The sequence below is a fragment of the Teleopsis dalmanni genome, chromosome X (assembly GCF_002237135.1).
Source record: "Teleopsis dalmanni isolate 2A chromosome X, ASM223713v2, whole genome shotgun sequence".
In the NCBI taxonomy this organism is placed as follows: domain Eukaryota; kingdom Metazoa; phylum Arthropoda; class Insecta; order Diptera; family Diopsidae; genus Teleopsis; species Teleopsis dalmanni.
Window position 1 is genome coordinate 52,312,390 of NC_051848.1, and position 18,967 is coordinate 52,331,356.

General features: G+C 31.3%; 1 protein-coding gene across 2 annotated transcripts; it reads right to left on the minus strand.

Moving 5' to 3' along the window:
* Nucleotides 1-965: 965 nt before the first annotated feature.
* On the minus strand, nucleotides 966-15,619 carry LOC119661899 (breast cancer anti-estrogen resistance protein 3 homolog). Of its 2 annotated transcripts, XM_038071408.1 has the most exons (10): nucleotides 15,531-15,619; nucleotides 15,280-15,402; nucleotides 15,054-15,212; nucleotides 11,599-11,785; nucleotides 7,699-8,104; nucleotides 5,084-5,186; nucleotides 3,898-5,006; nucleotides 3,349-3,795; nucleotides 2,874-3,280; nucleotides 966-1,305 (listed from the first exon to the last, which is right to left on the minus strand). In XM_038071408.1, exons 1-10 carry the CDS (start codon nucleotides 15,586-15,588, stop codon nucleotides 1,164-1,166), a joined length of 3,141 nt encoding a protein of 1,046 aa, XP_037927336.1. In that variant the 5' UTR covers nucleotides 15,589-15,619; the 3' UTR covers nucleotides 966-1,163. The 2 variants fall into 2 exon arrangements, with proteins under 2 accessions (XP_037927336.1, XP_037927337.1); XM_038071409.1 differs by lacking the exons at nucleotides 11,599-11,785; nucleotides 15,054-15,212; nucleotides 15,280-15,402; nucleotides 15,531-15,619 and adding an exon at nucleotides 8,460-8,499.
* Nucleotides 15,620-18,967: the final 3,348 nt, after the last annotated feature.

Genomic DNA, 18,967 nt, shown 5'->3' on the forward strand with positions numbered 1-18,967 from the left:
TGGTTTTTATATGCAATTTTTCAACGCAAAATAATTATAAAAAGATAGAGAAATATAATATATACAAAAGAAGAGCGAAGTCATGGGGTACTTTTACGTCGCACTTTTGTTAACACATTATCTCTTTTTCTATTATTGTTTCTTAATCTCTCTCTTTTCACTCTCCGATTTTCAAACAAAATTATTATTTAGCGATATTTATTAATTATTAATAATTACCAAATTACCTGCCTCTTCATAAAGCTAACATTTTTGTACTTTAAAAGGAACAAAAAGTCATTAAGCAGTCACCAAGTAACCTCTGGATATATTTGATTTTTAATGGTTGGGCTTTAAACAACCATATCAGATTAAAATAAACTAAACTGAAACTACATTTACAGTGGTAATTATTTATTTGACAGATAGAATAGCTTTGCAAGAACATTAGATAATATTATAAAATTTTCTTTGGTGTCCTGTAAAGCAATGGATAATTTAATAATATATAGACAATATACATTTAGACAATGTCATATTTATAAACTTAAACAAAATTGAAGACAAAATAAATTATACTTAATAAATAAGATATAAATAAAATAGTTTTAATCGAACTGAAGAGACTACATATTAGTTTATACGTATAATTTCAATCACGTTCTGCTCTGGAGACAGAATAATAAAACTAAAATAATGCTAACTTATTTACTGCATCGTATACAGTTGTAGATATAATATAATCGTAATGTATGTAATATAAATATATATGTATATCATATGTATTTACTTTAATATATTAAATAACTCATTAATTATTTATAAATAGGTGTGTTTGATAAACTAGCGAACAAACTTAAGATCCTATGTATTTTTTTGGTTGAATAGTTTTTATATAAGTACAATATATATTTATATGTGTATAACAAAATATCTTCAAATTAAAAATTAAATAAAAATAGTTTACAAAATCATACTGGGTCCTTAATAGATCTTTTGATTTTTGCTGTATATGTATATACTATATATATAAATTCATATCATGTATAAATTTATACTTGATTTATTGTAGTTATTTATATTGTAGATCTTTCTTAATGCGTAATATTACTAATGGATTTGGTTTCTTTTTTGCATATATAAAAATGGAATTAATTTTTTCTATTTACATAACTGAAGGATGTTTATGCTGCTGCTGTATTACCATCGACGTTACAGAACTTATCAGCCATTAATGATAGCACCTTTTCTAGTTTGGAGTGACGGTCTTCTGACGCCGCTAAAGCCCCTTTGCTACCCCAAAGGAATTTGACGTGGAACTCGGTTCTAAAAAAAAAACAATTGAAACAATATTATTTAAAAGGCAATATCAGTGCATATATATTGTATTTTTTTTATTTTTATTAATCACATGTCAAAGAGTGTATAAACCATTGCAATGATTTATTACAAGTCTGGAACTTTAACTAGGTATGGTATGTATGTATACATAAGGAACAAAGTGTGCACTAATTTTAAACAGTAATATATTATTATTAGTAGAGAAAATAGGTTTTTGTGGTTTAAAAAATCTATATAGACCTAAAAAGGGTTACACAATTTAAGTTGTTTGACAAAGCTAATAATATTTCTTGCTTTAAAATCTCAGACAAAAGGAAGATTCTGGACCTATTTCTTTCATATATTCTATAGGTGTTGATGTCCATTAGCCCCATTCTCGAAAGACTATAGTCAACAAGAAAATTTCCGTTTAAGAAACTTGATCTCTTTATATTGAGAAACATTTACATTATTTTGATATTGTCGGTAATTGGGTTCTTGAATTACTTCAGGTATTTGAAATTCTCACTTATGCCTTATCAAAGAATTTATATTAAATATTTTTAAGTACGGATATAGTCTCACAAGTAATTTGTCTACTGAATGATTTGGATCATATGAGTAAATTTACCGCACCCTTTTCACATGTTTCATTCATGTCGATTCCATTCTGTCTAAGTATTAAGACGAATATGCAGTGTAGTTATATTGTTTGGTAGTGTCCTGTAATTTTTAATGTAATGCTTCGTTTTACACCTATTAAACTTTGGAAAATTATCCTGCTTCATTATTCTGCATATTTATATATTTGCTTATTTCAAAATTGATCATATTAATGAGCTTTTGTAATTTTACAGGTGGCTATAGTAAACATGAGAAATATCAAAAACATATACATATGTGGGTGAGATTTATATGATAAATAAGACAAATATGCCTATTGAGTTTGGAATATAGGAGCATGTTTTCTATAAAAAAAGCAATGTAATATCTGTAAACAAAAAGTATTCAAAATTAAAGTCGTATATATGTGATGAATATTCTCTCAACCTATACATCTCTTGAATGGGTATTTCTTTAAGATGACTGATTTTTACAAAATACCACTTTTAGTCGAACTTTCTTCTATAAAATACAAAAACTGGCTATCGATGAGTCATCACTTAAAAGAGTTTGCACTTCGATTATCTGCTAATTCGGAATGTAGAATGGCTCGTAGATGAGGAATGTATACGAAGAATATACATTCTTCGTAATTGTCAAGCTTTGACAACGCACAGAAGAAACTTATTTCATATGGAAATTCTGTCACCAGAACAGATTAAGAGCTCTTCTCCAAATTTAGTTCTGGACTTTGTTCACAAAGTTTAAAAGGATTTTGTACAATTAAATGTGAATTTGGTACAATAGAACTCTTCTGGCCGTAGTACCGATTGTAGGGAAACTTTACGACAAAAGTTTTAATAATAATAATGGGTACTAGCACTAATTGTTATAGTCTTAATTTAGTCAACGTACGGCAATTATTAAGAAATATTCAATATATATTTACACTATTCGTCATCAATACTTACCTAAACGCATCACTAAGTAGTTCATCCAAACGTGAATTGGATTCCTCTAGTACAATTTTAGCATTTTTTCGAAAGAGTGTCAGGTTCGCTAAAAAATTTCGAGCTGAATCCAAATGAAGAAAATTAATAGACATGCCAAAATCATCAGCTTTATTCTCCCAAGATGTAATGCAGGTCATGTACAAAGACGACCTCTCAATCGTGCTATTAATATTTAGTATATCGATTACTTGCCGATCTTTGAGTAAAGCATAGAGAAGTACGTGTGGAACGGTGGTATTTGGTGCTTGTGGGTTAGAACATTCATTCATGCTTATTAAAGTTGGTCGCAGTTTCGCCTCGAATGTAAATGCACTATCTGTGTACTTTTGACGTAAAATATGCCATGCTTGATCCAGTTTTTGTATCTTCATAAATTTTTAATATTTATCATAAACATTAAAGACCACTAATAGCTTGAAGGAAAACAACTTACCTGTTGCATGCACAATCCTAACATTATGGCACAAAATCCGAATAGGTTACCTAGGGCTGTTTTTGTTTCAACAGCAATTTGTATCCACTTACTTAATATTTCAGCACGATCCAAATCAGTTTGACATGTAAGTATTGTTACAGCTACCATTAGCTTAATACATTGTGTACGCTCAATGAGGTCGTGTCGGAAGACCTTACCCTGTGGTAGAGTTAGCATTTCTAGACCACAGCAATCTAATACATTATGCTCGTAATTCTCATCCTCTTCAGGCAGCTCTTCGAGTAGCAAACTTATGTCAATGCGTGTTATGTGTTCTGCTATCATTTTGGGGCCAGTCTCTAATAGCATCATTTTGAATGTGCTTAACGCATCTCCATCTAATGGCTTATTGTCCACAGATGGTAGCAGCAATGTGCTGAAATTTTCAATATCAAATTTCGAAACCTGTAAAAATAATTTTCGACATCAATTACATTTCATTACTTTGTTTACGATATCTTTTTACATATTTTATATTAATTGACCTAAATCGCATATATAACTTACAGGCTTAAATTTGGGTATTTCCAAAGTAAATAATTGATCTTCCGCCGCAGCAGCGTCGAATTCGGTTAGACTTTTTAGTGTTGCAGAAGACGCAGAGTTACTCATAAAGCGTGGATTTTTAATAATAACTCCACGGTGTAACGTAAATTCGCTCATATCACCCGGTATCGAACTTTGTACTGAATCCCCTGAGCCGTTGCCTGAATCTGAACCGCTTGCCTGGTAAACAGCAGCGGCAGCTGCTGCTGCAGCTGCTCGATGCAAAGAATTTTGTTGTTGTTCCAGTGTTATTATATCTTTTTCTTTGCGTGGCAAAGTCGGCGGTACACGATTTGGTTTTGGAGGCGGACTTGGTGCTTTTTCTGGTAACTCTGGAATTTGTTTACCGTCTAAGCTGGTGTTTAAACTGGAACTAGACTCAGTGCTAAAGTCACGTGCTAAACCAGATATGCGTGTCGTATTCGTACGAAAAGAGTTTGTCGCAGGTCGTGGCAGTGAATGAGTGGTGAACTTAACATGGTCCACTATCTCACTTGCCGAACAACGTGCTATAGTTTGGAAGCCATTACTGTGAATTTTATTGTGTGACATTATATGTTCTAAATGTGCGGTTTGCAATTGTTGTTCACTTGGTGACCCACCAAGACTGTTACACTTCTCGAAGTTACTAAAACGGCGTACGCCTTTAAAGCTAACACTATTACCATTTATTATGGCATCACCATTATTGCTCTCATCACCACTATCACAATGCTTCATATTCGACACAACCATGGCTTGAGCCGGTGTGAGACTTTGTGAACGTTGCTTCTTCGAGGGTAAGCGCGGTGGTATATCACGTTTAACGCGTGGAGGCGAAGACATTGGACTATTAGTTTGTTGGTGCTGTTGTCCCTGCTGTTGTTGCATTTGTTGTACGGCTGTTGTACCAAACCGGAAGCTACTGTTATTGCTAAGTGGTGAGTTTAGTGGACTTGTCCCCCGAATGCCTGCTAACATTTGTGTGTGCAATTGGTTTCCAACTATTTTGTGGCCATAAAATGAGAGCGGATATGTACGATTACATGGAAATTGTATACGTGCACCTGATGCTGCCGAAATGGGCTTACCTAAAAATTTATAATGAAAACACTATATTTATAAGAAATACCATATAGATATAAAAATGAAATTTAACTCTACCTACCAGAACCAACATAAAACGTGATGAGGTCAGGAACAGCATCGAATGCATCTTCCTCAAATTGAAATTGTACACGTTCATAAACTGTTTCTGGTTGCAAAAGGATCTGAAATTTAGTATGCAGAATTAGAATATTATGCTCTATTTAAAGTCACAAAAAAAAATTTGTATTTTAAGTGAATATATATATATTCTGTCTTGACTACATAAAAATTAGAATTGACAAAAGAGTTAATTGAATGCTATATAACAACCCCAAGATTGTTCAGTCTCCACTTTCATAGTTAAAAGAAAGAAGGTGGCGGGGCTGTGAAGCAAGTTTCACATAAACCCAACGTCTTTAAGTCAGGAGAAAAATATATTCAAAACAATTTTAGAAGACGACTCTTCAAACTATATAATGATGTTATATATGAAATATCCAAAGTGTCCTCGTTTTGATAGTTTTCTACAAATTATCTATTCTATTTGCTTGCTACTATCAACTGAGAGTTACATTTATTTGGATTGTCAATCTTACTCTGACCCTTGAATTGGATGTCGAGGTGATTCTATATGAAATAAAAAATATCTAAACGAAATATATTTCAACTTTTGTTCTCGAATACAAATGTCTACTGTTCAATTTTGGTGTCTTTTAAAATAACAATATTTTAATCCATATAAAGATTGGGACATTATAATCAATATAGAAATACACTTCTTCTATTAAAAATTATATATTTTTTGAACAATAAAAAAAAATTAATCATAATCCAAATTTTAAAACAAAATGGGTTACATAGAAATGACCGATACCACTCATACACAGCACTGATACGATATTTTTTTTTCTTTTTGTGTTGAGGACGTGGAATGTTTTATGCACCATCAAACCGACCGTCATCGGAATGGTGTGCCCGACTCCATAACATTAATATGTAGTAAACGGAGTATAACACCCTCTCTTCAGCAAGACTTATTCCCCAAAGGGAACCAATTTCGCATTACTACGAATATGTTTCTTTTATGTTGGCATTTAAAGCCATATTTTTGTGATTTTCGATCTGTGTCCAGACCTCCACCTTTTCAACGCATTTTCTTGGTATCTGCGCTATTTTTTAGCCTAGTGATACCATACGAGTGTCCTTAAATGCAATTAATGACGGCACACAGGATATCTGTGTCATCAGTAAGTTATAAAAGATAATTCATTCTCTGTAATGATAGAATGTCGTTTTTACTGTCTAGTCGTGGGAAAACTATTAGGCTTAATGAACAAAGCATAGGGGCTTACTTTCAACATAAGATCTTATTAGGTTGCATTACCTATGCCTATGATGCCTATGATATAAACTTGAAGTTGGATACAATTACATGTTTTAATGGATTAATTTTATATGATGATGTTGTAAAGTTGGTTTCAATACTCATAGAATATAGAGTTTAAGATTGCTATGTTAGAAACTCCTAACTAGAATTAACAAAATGCCAAGCGCCAAGCTCAACTTTAAAAATTCTTCAAAGAGGGCAAAATATTGCCTTAAGAAAACTGGTCAACGCCCCATGGTATGTAAGAGGAGCTGATATCCACAGAGATCTGAGAGTGGATTCAGTTGAAAAATACATTAAAGATCGTGCTCTGAAACTATTCAATACAATTGACAGTCACAATAATCCAACTCTCAGTATCCTAAAAATACAGCGAAATTTGATAAACACAGGCAGATACAAAGACATCAGGTCCATCATATTATAAAGCCCCGTAAAGCCCCGTATTTAGTGTGACTTAAAACTGTCCACAGATAAAATAGAGTAAAGGTGCTGATTCACCAACTCAGACATCTGAATATCTGAATATCAATATATATAATATACTGCTAGCTATTGCCACTGATGAAAGGGAATTAAGTCATATGTTGGAAAAAGGAATATATTAATCACAGATACTACAATCATAATCTAGAGCGACTTATGACAGGTAACACTATAGCACCTGGTAAAAAAAAAGCAGGCTATTGCAGCTGTGCACTATAACCCAAATGCATTTCGAAAGACTGAACTGCAGATAATAGTCAAAAATTCGTGAAAATACTGTTGTGTTTAAAGTTTCCTTCGTTCCATTTCAAACATCATAACAATATACTACAATATGTTTATCGCCTGTATGGTCTATGTTCGTAGGGTGTTAAAAATTAAAAAATCTGGGTATAATTAAGTGAATAATTCACAAGTTTTGTACTTATTAGGATGACTAATGTTCACTTAACTTTAACCTTTTGTGTGATTTTTGTGATGCGGGAAAAAAATAAAATTAATAAAATATATAATTATTAATTATTTTTCTCAACGCGTTGTTCTCTGAATTACAAAGATCTAGAAAAATTATGGAGTTAGGTTTAAAAATTAATGTTTCAAAAACAATAAATAAAATTGTGTAAGGTTTGTTAATTTATATTTGAAAATTAATATTTTAGCACTTTGCAAATCTCAAGATGATATTCTGAAATACCTAAGAGAATATACGATATTAATAATACTGAAAGCACACTTTTCCTAATGAAATTTTCTTGTTAATTAAAATTTAATTAATACATAATACATATATTTAATTAATAGATATAATCAATTGTGCTTACCTTATTTATAACAAAATGTAGTACGGAAGTTTTTGTGCGGCATGTTAACACATAATTATCAGGTTGAGACGCACAATCTCTTATAAGAAAATCTCCTTCAGATTGTACTATCTCTTCGGCACGCTGTCGTGGTAACGGTCCATGATACCAGGCATGCGATTTTAAGTCTCTTGAATCTAAACTGAGTTCCCACTCTAAGGCTTTCTTAAGTGCTATAGCTTCTTGCTGTTCGTTAGTGGTGGTAAGGCTTGTTGGTTCCGTAGTAGATCCAGTATTACTATCCATATTGCAATTGATGTTACAACTATTTAAATTGAGGTTTTCGTTGATTTTGTTTAGATTGGCAGCACTACTGGCAGTTGATGTTCTTCTTGAAATACTTGAGGCTGGTCTTAATATTTCATATCTAATAGAAATACAGGTTAAACGATGAAATTAATTATTTTATTTTAGAATTATTATATTATTATTACTTTAGAATTAAATAACTTCTATTAAATTTTATATATATAAACAACAATCAAATATCACTTGGGTATCACTTTAATCTCATTTACTTAGGATTCAACCCCTTGTCTCACGTTGTGGTGTCAATAACTGTTTTGTTTTAAATAAATTAATGCGTTTTTAAATATAACTTTTTGTTTCTTTTATTAATAATTTTTTATTTCAATTGTTAACTCAACAATTTTGAAGATACAATAAAAAATCAAAAACGATTTTGTCTCTTATATTTTGCAAACTTATGTTAAAGTACACACCTTAGGTATTAATTTTATAACATTGAATTCTCAATTTATTTTATTTTATTTGTTTTTTATTAAGAACACATTTTAACTTGATTTTAATGCAATTTGACTTTTATATCAAAATATATCAAAATAATTATTTGCTGCTTGATAAACGCACGGACTAGCCCAGTCCTGCCCAGCCCAAAAGAAAGTGAAAAACAAAATTTTGCCTGTCACTCCGCTCTCTCTTGTCAACGTGAACAGTTCGTACGGTTTCAAAACGTAACGTTAACGTCTATAATAACGCGCCTAACATGAAATGCTCACGGCAGCATGCATTTTCCGTCTGCAGTTGCTGAAATTTTTAGCGCGACACACTCCCCTAATATTGGTGAGCGCATTTCACGGTCCGTCCTTATGAGCGGAATGGAATCCTGCTGTCATTTACCGCATGCACTGCTGCATATTCAACCCTCTATCCACGATATCAGTTACTCTTTTGTGTTTTCTTTATTGGATTCTATTTTTTCTTTTCATTTATTTCCTTCATTGTTTTTCTTAATATACGACTACATTCTTATATATACATATATATGTATACATATATATTTATTATAAAGAATATATTTTGGCCCTGTATTATCCTGTTTGAATGGGGGAAATTTTTCCAGTCATGCGCAATTTCTCTATTTTTGTTTTGTTGGATTTATAATTCCACACATTTAAGGTATGTTCACTACGAACAATTTTCTTTTGATTAAAGTTTTTAAACATACTCCTCAGACTACTTGATGTGAACGCACTTATTCCTTTTAATTTTGGTCCACCTTCAAGATTAACTAAAAAAACTTGGTACAGAATTCTCAAGAAATCTATAGACAGGATATATCATATCAACTGAGTGACATAAATGAAATATGCAACTTTAACTTGAGTTCATAATAAAATCGTCTTAGGGTCAAATCAGTGTTACAGCTCTATGGGTATGAGTCAAAATGACAGCCTTCTGTAGGTACTGTTCATTCAAATCAGATCTCATAATCAAAATACTTAGCATGATTAAGAATAATTCAGAAATAACAGGACAGAGTGCCATAGTCCATAGTAGATACTGTTCATTCAAATCAGATCTCGTAATCAAAATACTCAGCATAGTTAAAAAGAATTCATGAATAACAAGGACAGGGAACCATAGTTCATAGAAGTTTACAAAGCATCTAAGATAGTGGTCTCCTATACGTAAAAGATACATTTTAGTTCAATTTAAATTTCATGAAATATTTAAATAAATAATATAAACCATATTTTGTAAATAAAGCAAAAAGCACATACACTCAATTAAGAAAAGTTTGATGCTCAACGATATTAACAATATACACCAAAACTCAGAATTTTAAAAACGAAGATTATTCCAGTGCTCCAGTGCTCGGTTGCGAAACATGGCTCGCAAGTGAATCGATTTTAGCAACGGGGAAATCGTGAAATGTAATAAAATCTATCGCAAGCAATCGGACGAGATGGAAATATATAACTGACGTCCTATGCTCCACAAGAAGATAAAGGAATTAAGAAAAAGAAGATTATATACTTTCAGTGTAGAGTACGATTGAACACTCTCTCACAGTAGGTCATAGATTAAAATAATTCATTTAAAATATCTTCAATGCATCTATTTTTGTAGATTCACATTTTTTAACATACTCTCTCTCCTGTTCAATCAATGATTCGTCGACTCTTTGAACACTAGAGTAATGGAAAAAAGATTCTTATGCTTTTTAAGATGTTATTCTAGCATAGCAGTATTTGTAAACTAAAGGGTTAATTATTAAGAACGCGGTGACTTTCTTTATAAGTCTAATTCCTTATGATTATTTCTGCACAAAAAGGCTTGATACTTATTGGACCTTGCAAATAAACAGGTACTTTTAAAATCAGTTTAATATAAAATTTCAGTAAACAGAAGAATAAAATTTAGAGGAAGAATAATACGGAATAATTTAAAGATGTAAGAATAAGTCTTCAAAACAGAAACAGTAAAGAGATGTTAGAGTATATTTACTATTTTCATACCAAAACTCTAATTTTATATTAATAAAAATCATAATAAAAAAGTGATTAAAAAAGTAATAACATATTTGGTGCTGATCAACCCAAGAGCCTGTTATCGCGAAGAGATTAAAAGCTATTGATATAATTCTCTTCTATAATGAACTGTGATTAATCTGGTAAAAGAAATTTTTAAACAAATAACAAAGTTTAGAAGGCAAATAAATGTAACTCTTATTTGTCTCCACAAAACCGTGTACTGGATATTGGTATTTAGTCTAAAAACCTCTATTTAACTATATTGAACTGCTTAGCTAAATAGATCTTCCTAAGCTATCTTTGAACACTCTCGCAAGACGTTTAATTCGTGCTCATGAATTGTGAATCTGTTCCATCATGGGAGAGAAGTTTTTCGAAACTGACATATACATAAATAACTATTTATGATCTATCAAGAGATATTGAAGGTGGATAAGAATGTCGGGAAAGTAAAAAATTTTAATGATTTGAATTTAAAGTTTTAAATCTTTTTTGATCTTTAATTTATTTATTTTCGTTCTTTTGATATAAAGAAATATTTAATAGAACTTAAATAAAAGTTTCTACGCAATATGTAGTCATTAATGAAACAAAGCTTTAGCACGATACAATAGAGACAATAGAAACCAGGAGAAGTTTATCAAAACAGCCGAATACAAAAAAATTGGCTAGAAATGTTTAGAAATTTATATTTTGAGAAGCGCATCTTGTGGTCGGTAATACTTTTCAAATTGCTTAAACTATATTTAGAACTTATTCCGTATTCTTTGATTAGGACATGCTTGTAGATCCATACCTCTGGAAAGGAAAGTTTATTTGCGCAATGAAAAGATATCATAAAAAGTGCCTGATTTAAAGCTCAGGATAAACGGCTCTTTTAGAAAAAAATATAATATTAGATATAATATAATATTAGAGATTACTTTGAAAGGAATTGTTGTTAAAGGAACCTTACCTTCGAGAATATGTGTTAATGAATACATTTGATCAAAACGTACAGGTCAGCGACACTAATAGATAGGTTGGGTTGGGATGGTTTTTCATTTCATAATTTCGTTATTTGGTTTTTATACAATGCACTTACATTTCGTTGTTATCATTCCAAGTTATGCGTTTTAGTTCTGCTCCACTTTTCACAGATTTTAGAGAACTTCGGGAACTTGCACAACTTCCTTGAGAATATCCTGTCTCTTTAAAATTATCGACGTCAGAAAGATACATTGGTGGGCATGAATTTTTTCGCTTCGTTGTTGTACGTGGTAAAGTTGATACTAATAAAAAAGAGCAATATAAAGAGTTAGTAGTTTCTTTTAAATTAAATTAAGTAACTTTTAAAAATTAAAAAAACAAAAGTATATTTAAAAAAAACACTGACTGTAACAATATTAAAAAGTCTGAAGTCTCAGCAAAATAAATGATTTGGCTAGCGCACTGTAGAGCTATTCTCCGCTTAGAAATAAACACTAATTTCATTAAAATGTAGTTAAAAACGTGATAAAAACTGTTTTCTAATAATAACAGATACATGTTAAACTAACATTGACAAGTTACAACTTATAGACAACGAAAATGCTATAAAGTGGAGGTAGAATCAAAGGTACGAAAACTCCTGGACGTGAGATATTGATAACACATTGAATAGTAGGGACTTATTCTTATAAAAATTAAATATCCCCTTAATTAATTAAGGGGATATTAATTAATCAATCTATTCTGAGCAAATTTATCTAAGATAGTGGGATTTATTAGAGGACACTGCCCGTTGGGAGGACGTGCTGTGAGGCTCAATATCAGGACCTCCTTGCACTTTAGATATTGCATAGAGAATAACGAAAAAGAATCACCTATACACCTTCTGTTACAGTATCCTGTTTTCACAAGATATGGACTCTCGTACTTAGGGTCGTTTTTTTAATATTCAGTAAGAGAGCTTAATTCTATTTCCTTAGCTCGTGTCAATGGCCTTGTGGTCAGTATTGAATGGTTATAGTGACAGGTGTCAAATTCTTAAGGGTACCATAATAAACCTAATGGTCTAAGTACCTCTTTGGACGGCTCTAATAACCTAACCTAACCTAACCTTTAAATGTAGAAACGTAAAAGCTAGTTAGAAGGAAAGTAATCAATAAACCGCTAAGCATTTTCTATGTATATGCATAATCCTGGTAATATTAAGATATTCGACTGTGGAAGCCTATGATATAATCATTTTGGTGAATGTCCCAAATATAACACTCTCAAAAATAATCTTATTTATTAAGTTTGTAGTTTGGCTTTAATACTTCGAATTTTATATTCAGTTGTCTTAACAAAACACCGGACAGAAGAGAAAGCTCAGTCGCCACTAAAACTTACCCACTAGTAATTCTTACTAATCAAATTTAATAAGAATTTATTCGTAATACGGACTTATAAAATAGATGTTTATAAAAAACACATGTTGGTTATTAAATGCCTTAAATAACATATGTGTCTGATTATATTATCAAAACTGTGACATTAGTAATGTTCACAACAATAATCAATAGGCTTCATTATTAAAAATGCAATAATAATATTTTACCCATTTTTCAACAATTACAAAGAAATTGACTCTCTAAATTATTTAATTGTCAGCAAAGAGACAAATTTCGAATAGATAAATTCAAGAGGAAAATGAAAAAAAAGGTAGTAATTAAATCTTCTGTGAATATTGGATTACGAGTAGAAAACTATTCAAAGGCTTCTGAGTCCTTATACTTATTATCTAGGGACATCATATTAAGTATATTTATAGTGACTTATAGAACAAAATATCGCTAATTAATTACGGTACGGATTGGCTGAAACACAATGTCTCCTCCGTTAAATTTATAAACATATTTACTGACAGCCAGGCAGCTATAAAATCCTTAAACTCGTCGACCTTCAACTCGAGGTTAGTACTGAATTGTCTTACATCACTTATGGTGATGGCTGAATATTTTCGGATACGAATTATTTGGGTCCCTGGACATAGGAACATCCAAGGTAACTGTATAGCAGATGAATTAGCAAGACATGGTACGACAGCACAAATTCTTCTGGAAAAAGAAGTGTGGGTATACCAGTTGCTTCTTGTCGGCACCGAATAAAATTATGGACATACCAAATGTTTGAAAGAAGATGGTCAACAGTAACCAACTGCATAAAAACCAAGGAATTTTGGCCAAAAATAAGTAAGAAAAGATCGGGGGAATTAATCAATCTATCCCGAGCAAATTTATCCAGGATAGTGGGAATTATTACGGGACACTGCCCGTTGGGAGGACATGCCGTGAGGCTCAACATCAGGACCTCCTTACATTGTAGACATTGCATGGAGGATGATGAAGAGGAATCACCAACACACCTTCTGCTACAGTGTCCTGCCTTCGCAAGACATAGACTATCCTACTTAGGGTCGCACTTTTTCTATTCATTAAGAGAGCTAGATTCTATTTCCATAGCTCGTGTCAATGGCTTTGTAGCCAATACCAAGTGGTTATAGGGACAGGTGTCAAATTCTTAGGGTATCACAATGGACCTCATGGTCTAAGTGAGTCTTCGGACGGCCCCAGTAACCTAACCTAACCTAACCTACGGTACGGATCAATATTTTAACCCTAGTTTATTCCTGACTAATTATGGATAGTAGGTTTTATAAGATGTATATTTTAAAAAATAGATATTTGAAAAATTCAAATGAAGATTTGGAGAAGTGATATCAGTCAACGTATAAATAAAAATATCACTATAACCTCAATAAGATCTGATTAGTATAGTATTTAAAGAGTGTATAGTATTTAGAAGCTGCTGGTTGAGATGGGTAGGACTCTGTCGCTGATGTTGAGCACAAATTTTTTTAAAATTAAATAAAAACCAATTTATTCTGAGTCTGTGGATTAAAAACTAATAGCATTGAGGGACTTATATCCAGTATTGCTAGGATCGATCAGATCTATAACTGATCTCAAAAAATTTAAGCTTTTGTATGAATTGGTTTGTAAATTTTTCTGTCATTCAGTTAAGTAATTGAAAGTGCTCTAATGAAAAAGATATTTAAAGTAGCAGTAAGAAGACTAAGATATATGTGAAGACTCTGTGGCCGGTGAACTAATCACGCGCATGACTGAAAAAATCGTATGCAGTTCAACGTCACCTTAATAAGTGTGTTAAGTTAAACCAACCTTGCGTGAGTTAGTTAGACCAGGTAAGTCAGTAATTAAGATTTGTAAAACTAAGATATATGGGAAGACTTTTTGATCGGTAAACTGATCATGCACGTGACTGAAAAAATTATATACAGTTCAACTTCATATAAATGAGTGTGTTATTTTAGTTCAACTTTGAGTTATGAGTTAATAAGACCAGTTAAATATATGCCAGTTCAATATATATAATTCATTGCTTGACTATATCTATCAAATATTTAATTATTAATAAACATATTAGGTTTGTAGTTAATTTAAGAATAATTAGTTATTTATATTTAATAAATAATAAATTACAAATTAATAAATTATTATTTCCTTAACTTACCTTCAATGTTCATCGATTGTCTCCGTTTAGCTTGTAAAACTCCAACTAAACTTGATAGCATCTTATTTCGATGTGAAGCACTACGAATGCCTAATCTTTTGAGATCATTATCGTTCAATTCTGATATATCTTCCACTCGATTATACATTTGTAAATTTGCTATATGTCATTGAAATATATTAAAAATTTAATATTAATTTAATTATGCACTGAGTAATTTTAATACTTTCGTATTGTTGCAAGTCCAAGAGATCCAACCAATTGGCAATGCTTAGCTTCGAATTGTAAACCATCATAGTGGGATGATCTTTGCGTCTCGAGGTTGGATAACGAAAATTCCATGATATACCTTTTAACATAGGCCATATTAATTATTTAATTTTTTTTTTTTTTTTTTAAATATTTATTAAAATTATTTATTTTAAAATATGAAATGAATAAAAGATTAAATTTTTTTTTTGGATTGTGTCAACTCACTGCCTCGGCGATGTGCCATGCCTCTGGCATCGAATTGCCTGGTCTGTACGTTGCCCATTTTTGAGCTTCTTAGAATTCCAGTCAATTTTTAAAAAGAATTAATTTCTTTAAACTATTTTAACAATTTTAAGCGAATTTTTTTAAATAAAATTTAATAATTATTTATACATAAATTGAGCACTTCACGCTGCACAAACTCGGCATTGACTGAATGTCACTGCCGTAGATCAGCCCGCACAACTTACCGCAGCCGCGTAAGTTTTTGTGATTTTCCTACTCTATTGTCTGTTGTCTGTCGTCTGTCGTCCGTCCTCTGTCGTGTCAACATTCGACTCTACTGTGTTTTATGTGTGATTTTTATTCTTTATTATATTTTTGTCGGTTTTTTATGTTGTCAGTTGAATTTGTTTTCATATTTTGTTATTGTTTTTTATCACAGATTAGAAGGTTTTTCGTTTTCTACGCTTCTGTCCAGTCATATATCGTATTTCGCTGATCGCAGCGGAATTTCCTTAATTAAGCCACACTGAGTACAATGTTGAATTCCGATATCACAAACAGTGGCACTCACTGTAACTATAATTATTTTTATTTATTCATTTATTTATTTATTTTCATTAAATTAATTTTGTTTTTCTTCTTTTTTTTTTTGTAATACTTTTTTAATTGCTTTTCACACATAATCATTTTGAGACGAGAGTATCAGGTGAATCTTCAGAGTGAGCTGGTCATTAACTTAGCGGAAATAGGTTCCATGCCCAATGGCAAACATATAGACATGATCTGTCCAGAAATGAAATAATAACAGTTGACATACCTACTAAAAATAAATAATTTGTCAACTTGCAAAGAGACCATCTTTAGTAAATTAAACAGTTCATCTATATTCCACATATCTAAAAGTGAAAACTTAAAATTCTACAATGGATATACTAATGGATCTTATATATCCATATCCGCCCAAGGATTTTTTTTTGGAATTCTTGATCAAAATGTTTTAATTAGTAAGGAAGTGGGGGGTGTGAAGTGAAGTCACAAATGTTTTTGTAAAGCTAAAGCTTCATACATTTAAAGAAATGATATAATATATAAATAAATATAAACTCTAAAGTTTTTCTAATATAAACAAAAAATCCAAGAAAAGTTATAAAATTTGCTGTTCGATTAATCGAACGTTAGGCGAATATGGGTTAATAATCAAAAGAAGAACAGACCTGATATAATGAACACATACATATATGTGTACAAATGTAATATATGTGTATAAATGTAATATATAATGTCTTAAAAAACTTATCCTATGTGTATAAATGTAATATAACATATATACATCTACGTAAAGTCTTCAAAAACCTATCTGAAATATATCAAATTGGCACGATTTATTAGCACAACTTGGAAAGCAGAGAAAAAGTAGTTTGGCTAGATAAACAAAGTAGTTCTTATTTGCAAATATCGTGAACATTCTGGAGAAATATTGTTTGATGATTGATGAAGATCTTTGGTCCTCTATGAGTTGGCAACGACTATCGTACGACCTTAATCGCGACATTGATATAATTCAACGAATTAATATCCAGCGGGTTCTATTCATTTCGTGAGAATGCATGAAGATACTCCAGTAAAAAGAGTGTTTTAAGTAGTTTGTTGGAGAAAGAAGGTGTAGAGATAGACCTTGTGTCCGGTAGAGTGATCAAGTTGAGGGAACACTAACCCGATTTGATGTACGAAACTGAAGAAATGTAATAGCAAGCGATGTCGCTGCAAGACATCGCGCCAGGAATCATGTGTAATACCCTATTAATGACCAAAATATCGACAATGTCAAACAAATTCTTTTACAGAACCGCTGTGTATCTAGTCGAAGAAAATACTGAGACATCATAAAGTAGAGTTTGTCAAATGCAGAGCTAAGATTTGGACAAACAAAAAATTTGCCTACGTTTTGTGTCACATACACGGACAGATGATCAAAAAGATTGGAGAAATTCTTCAAGAGTATCAGCTATTTCAACTATTGATAAAACTTAGTATTTTCAATACCAGCCGAAGAGTCATTAGTGATACAAGAGAAAATTAAAATTTCAAAGGAGTAAAATAAATATAATGTTGAACGTTTTCTTTGAGTTAAAGATAATTACACATAATAAAGTCATCCCATCAGATGAAAGATTGATCTGGATAGACTACCTGGAGTCAAGTAGTTCGTTTTTGTTGGAAGATAATGCATCTTCTCATAAAGCTATTATGACACATGAATCATTTAATTTAATCATTTAAAGATTTAAATAAAAAAAGACATCATTTTTATTGATTATTCAGCGTATTTAATTAATTTGAATACGTGTGATTTATATATATAACTGATATGATAAGCGGAGTTTCCCCCAATTTGAACAAAATCTTTTTTATATCTAGCACTGTATTAACTCGGAAAGACCTATTTTAAATAAACAAGAATAAAACACCAACATAGCAATTTTTCAGCATAGCAATATTCGTTATTTTCTATAGGGACTAATGCAATTCTCTCGATTATATGTCCGAAGTATCAAGATTATTGCGAAATTAAGTTTTATATTCAATTCTAGCAATAGAGAAAACTTATATCTATTTTTCGAATGCTGTAGTAGCTAAAGGACAAAGTCGACCAATTTCGCTAGTTTAAAATTTTTTTTATTTTGTTTTACAAGTTTTTATTTAAAAGTTTTTATTTCTATATCTCATATATTTAAATATTTAAACAAATAGATTGCCATTGTCGCACACACAAAGAAGCAGATCTGATTCAATTTACTTTCCTGAACTGATTGGAAAAACAGACTTTATTGGGTCTCCGGTGGTTCTTCCACAAAGCAAATGCAAATTCAATATGTATGTTGAGGAAGTAGAACCAATTGTTCGTGACTTTACGTGAGCTAACTACAACTTAAAAATATGACTCAAGTGGTGGTTCCAATTAATAAATTATAAATTGAATATTTATTTCTGATGTCGCGTGTAGAAACCATATGTACTACTGCCACTATTAATTTCGTGAGTCTAATCATTAAAAAACAGTAATTTGTCACTAATTTAATTTTATTTCAGAAAAATATTCTTCTTTGCGATCTTTTTTCTTTTGCATACATTCGAATCACTCATCATAGCTTTTTTCCATTCCGTTCAAGATGCCTTCAAAACAAAAACATATTTATTGTAGTCATCAAAAATTTTATTCCGCCGACATGTTGGAGCAAGACGAAGTCATTACCAGTAAAATCAAACTATAAATGGCGGATCATCCATTAAATCGATGTTTTCGATGCTCAAAAAGTTACATATTAGACACGATATGGTATAATGTACTACTAAGCATTGACCGCATTATCATTGTGTTGCTTTAATAATGTTCTTGGTGTATAACAACTTTTTTCTAGAAAAGAAGAAATTATTTA

Coding starts and splice junctions, on each gene's coding strand:
- LOC119661899 (XM_038071408.1), bottom strand. CDS start 15,588: ATGGGCAACGTACAGACCAGGCAATTCGATGCCAGAGGCATGGCACAT. Junction 5,007..5,083: donor CACGTTTTATGTTGGTTCTG/GTAGGTAGAGTT, acceptor ATAAATTTTTAG/GTAAGCCCATTTCGGCAGCA. Junction 3,281..3,348: donor TAGGATTGTGCATGCAACAG/GTAAGTTGTTTT, acceptor AAATTTATGAAG/ATACAAAAACTGGATCAAGC.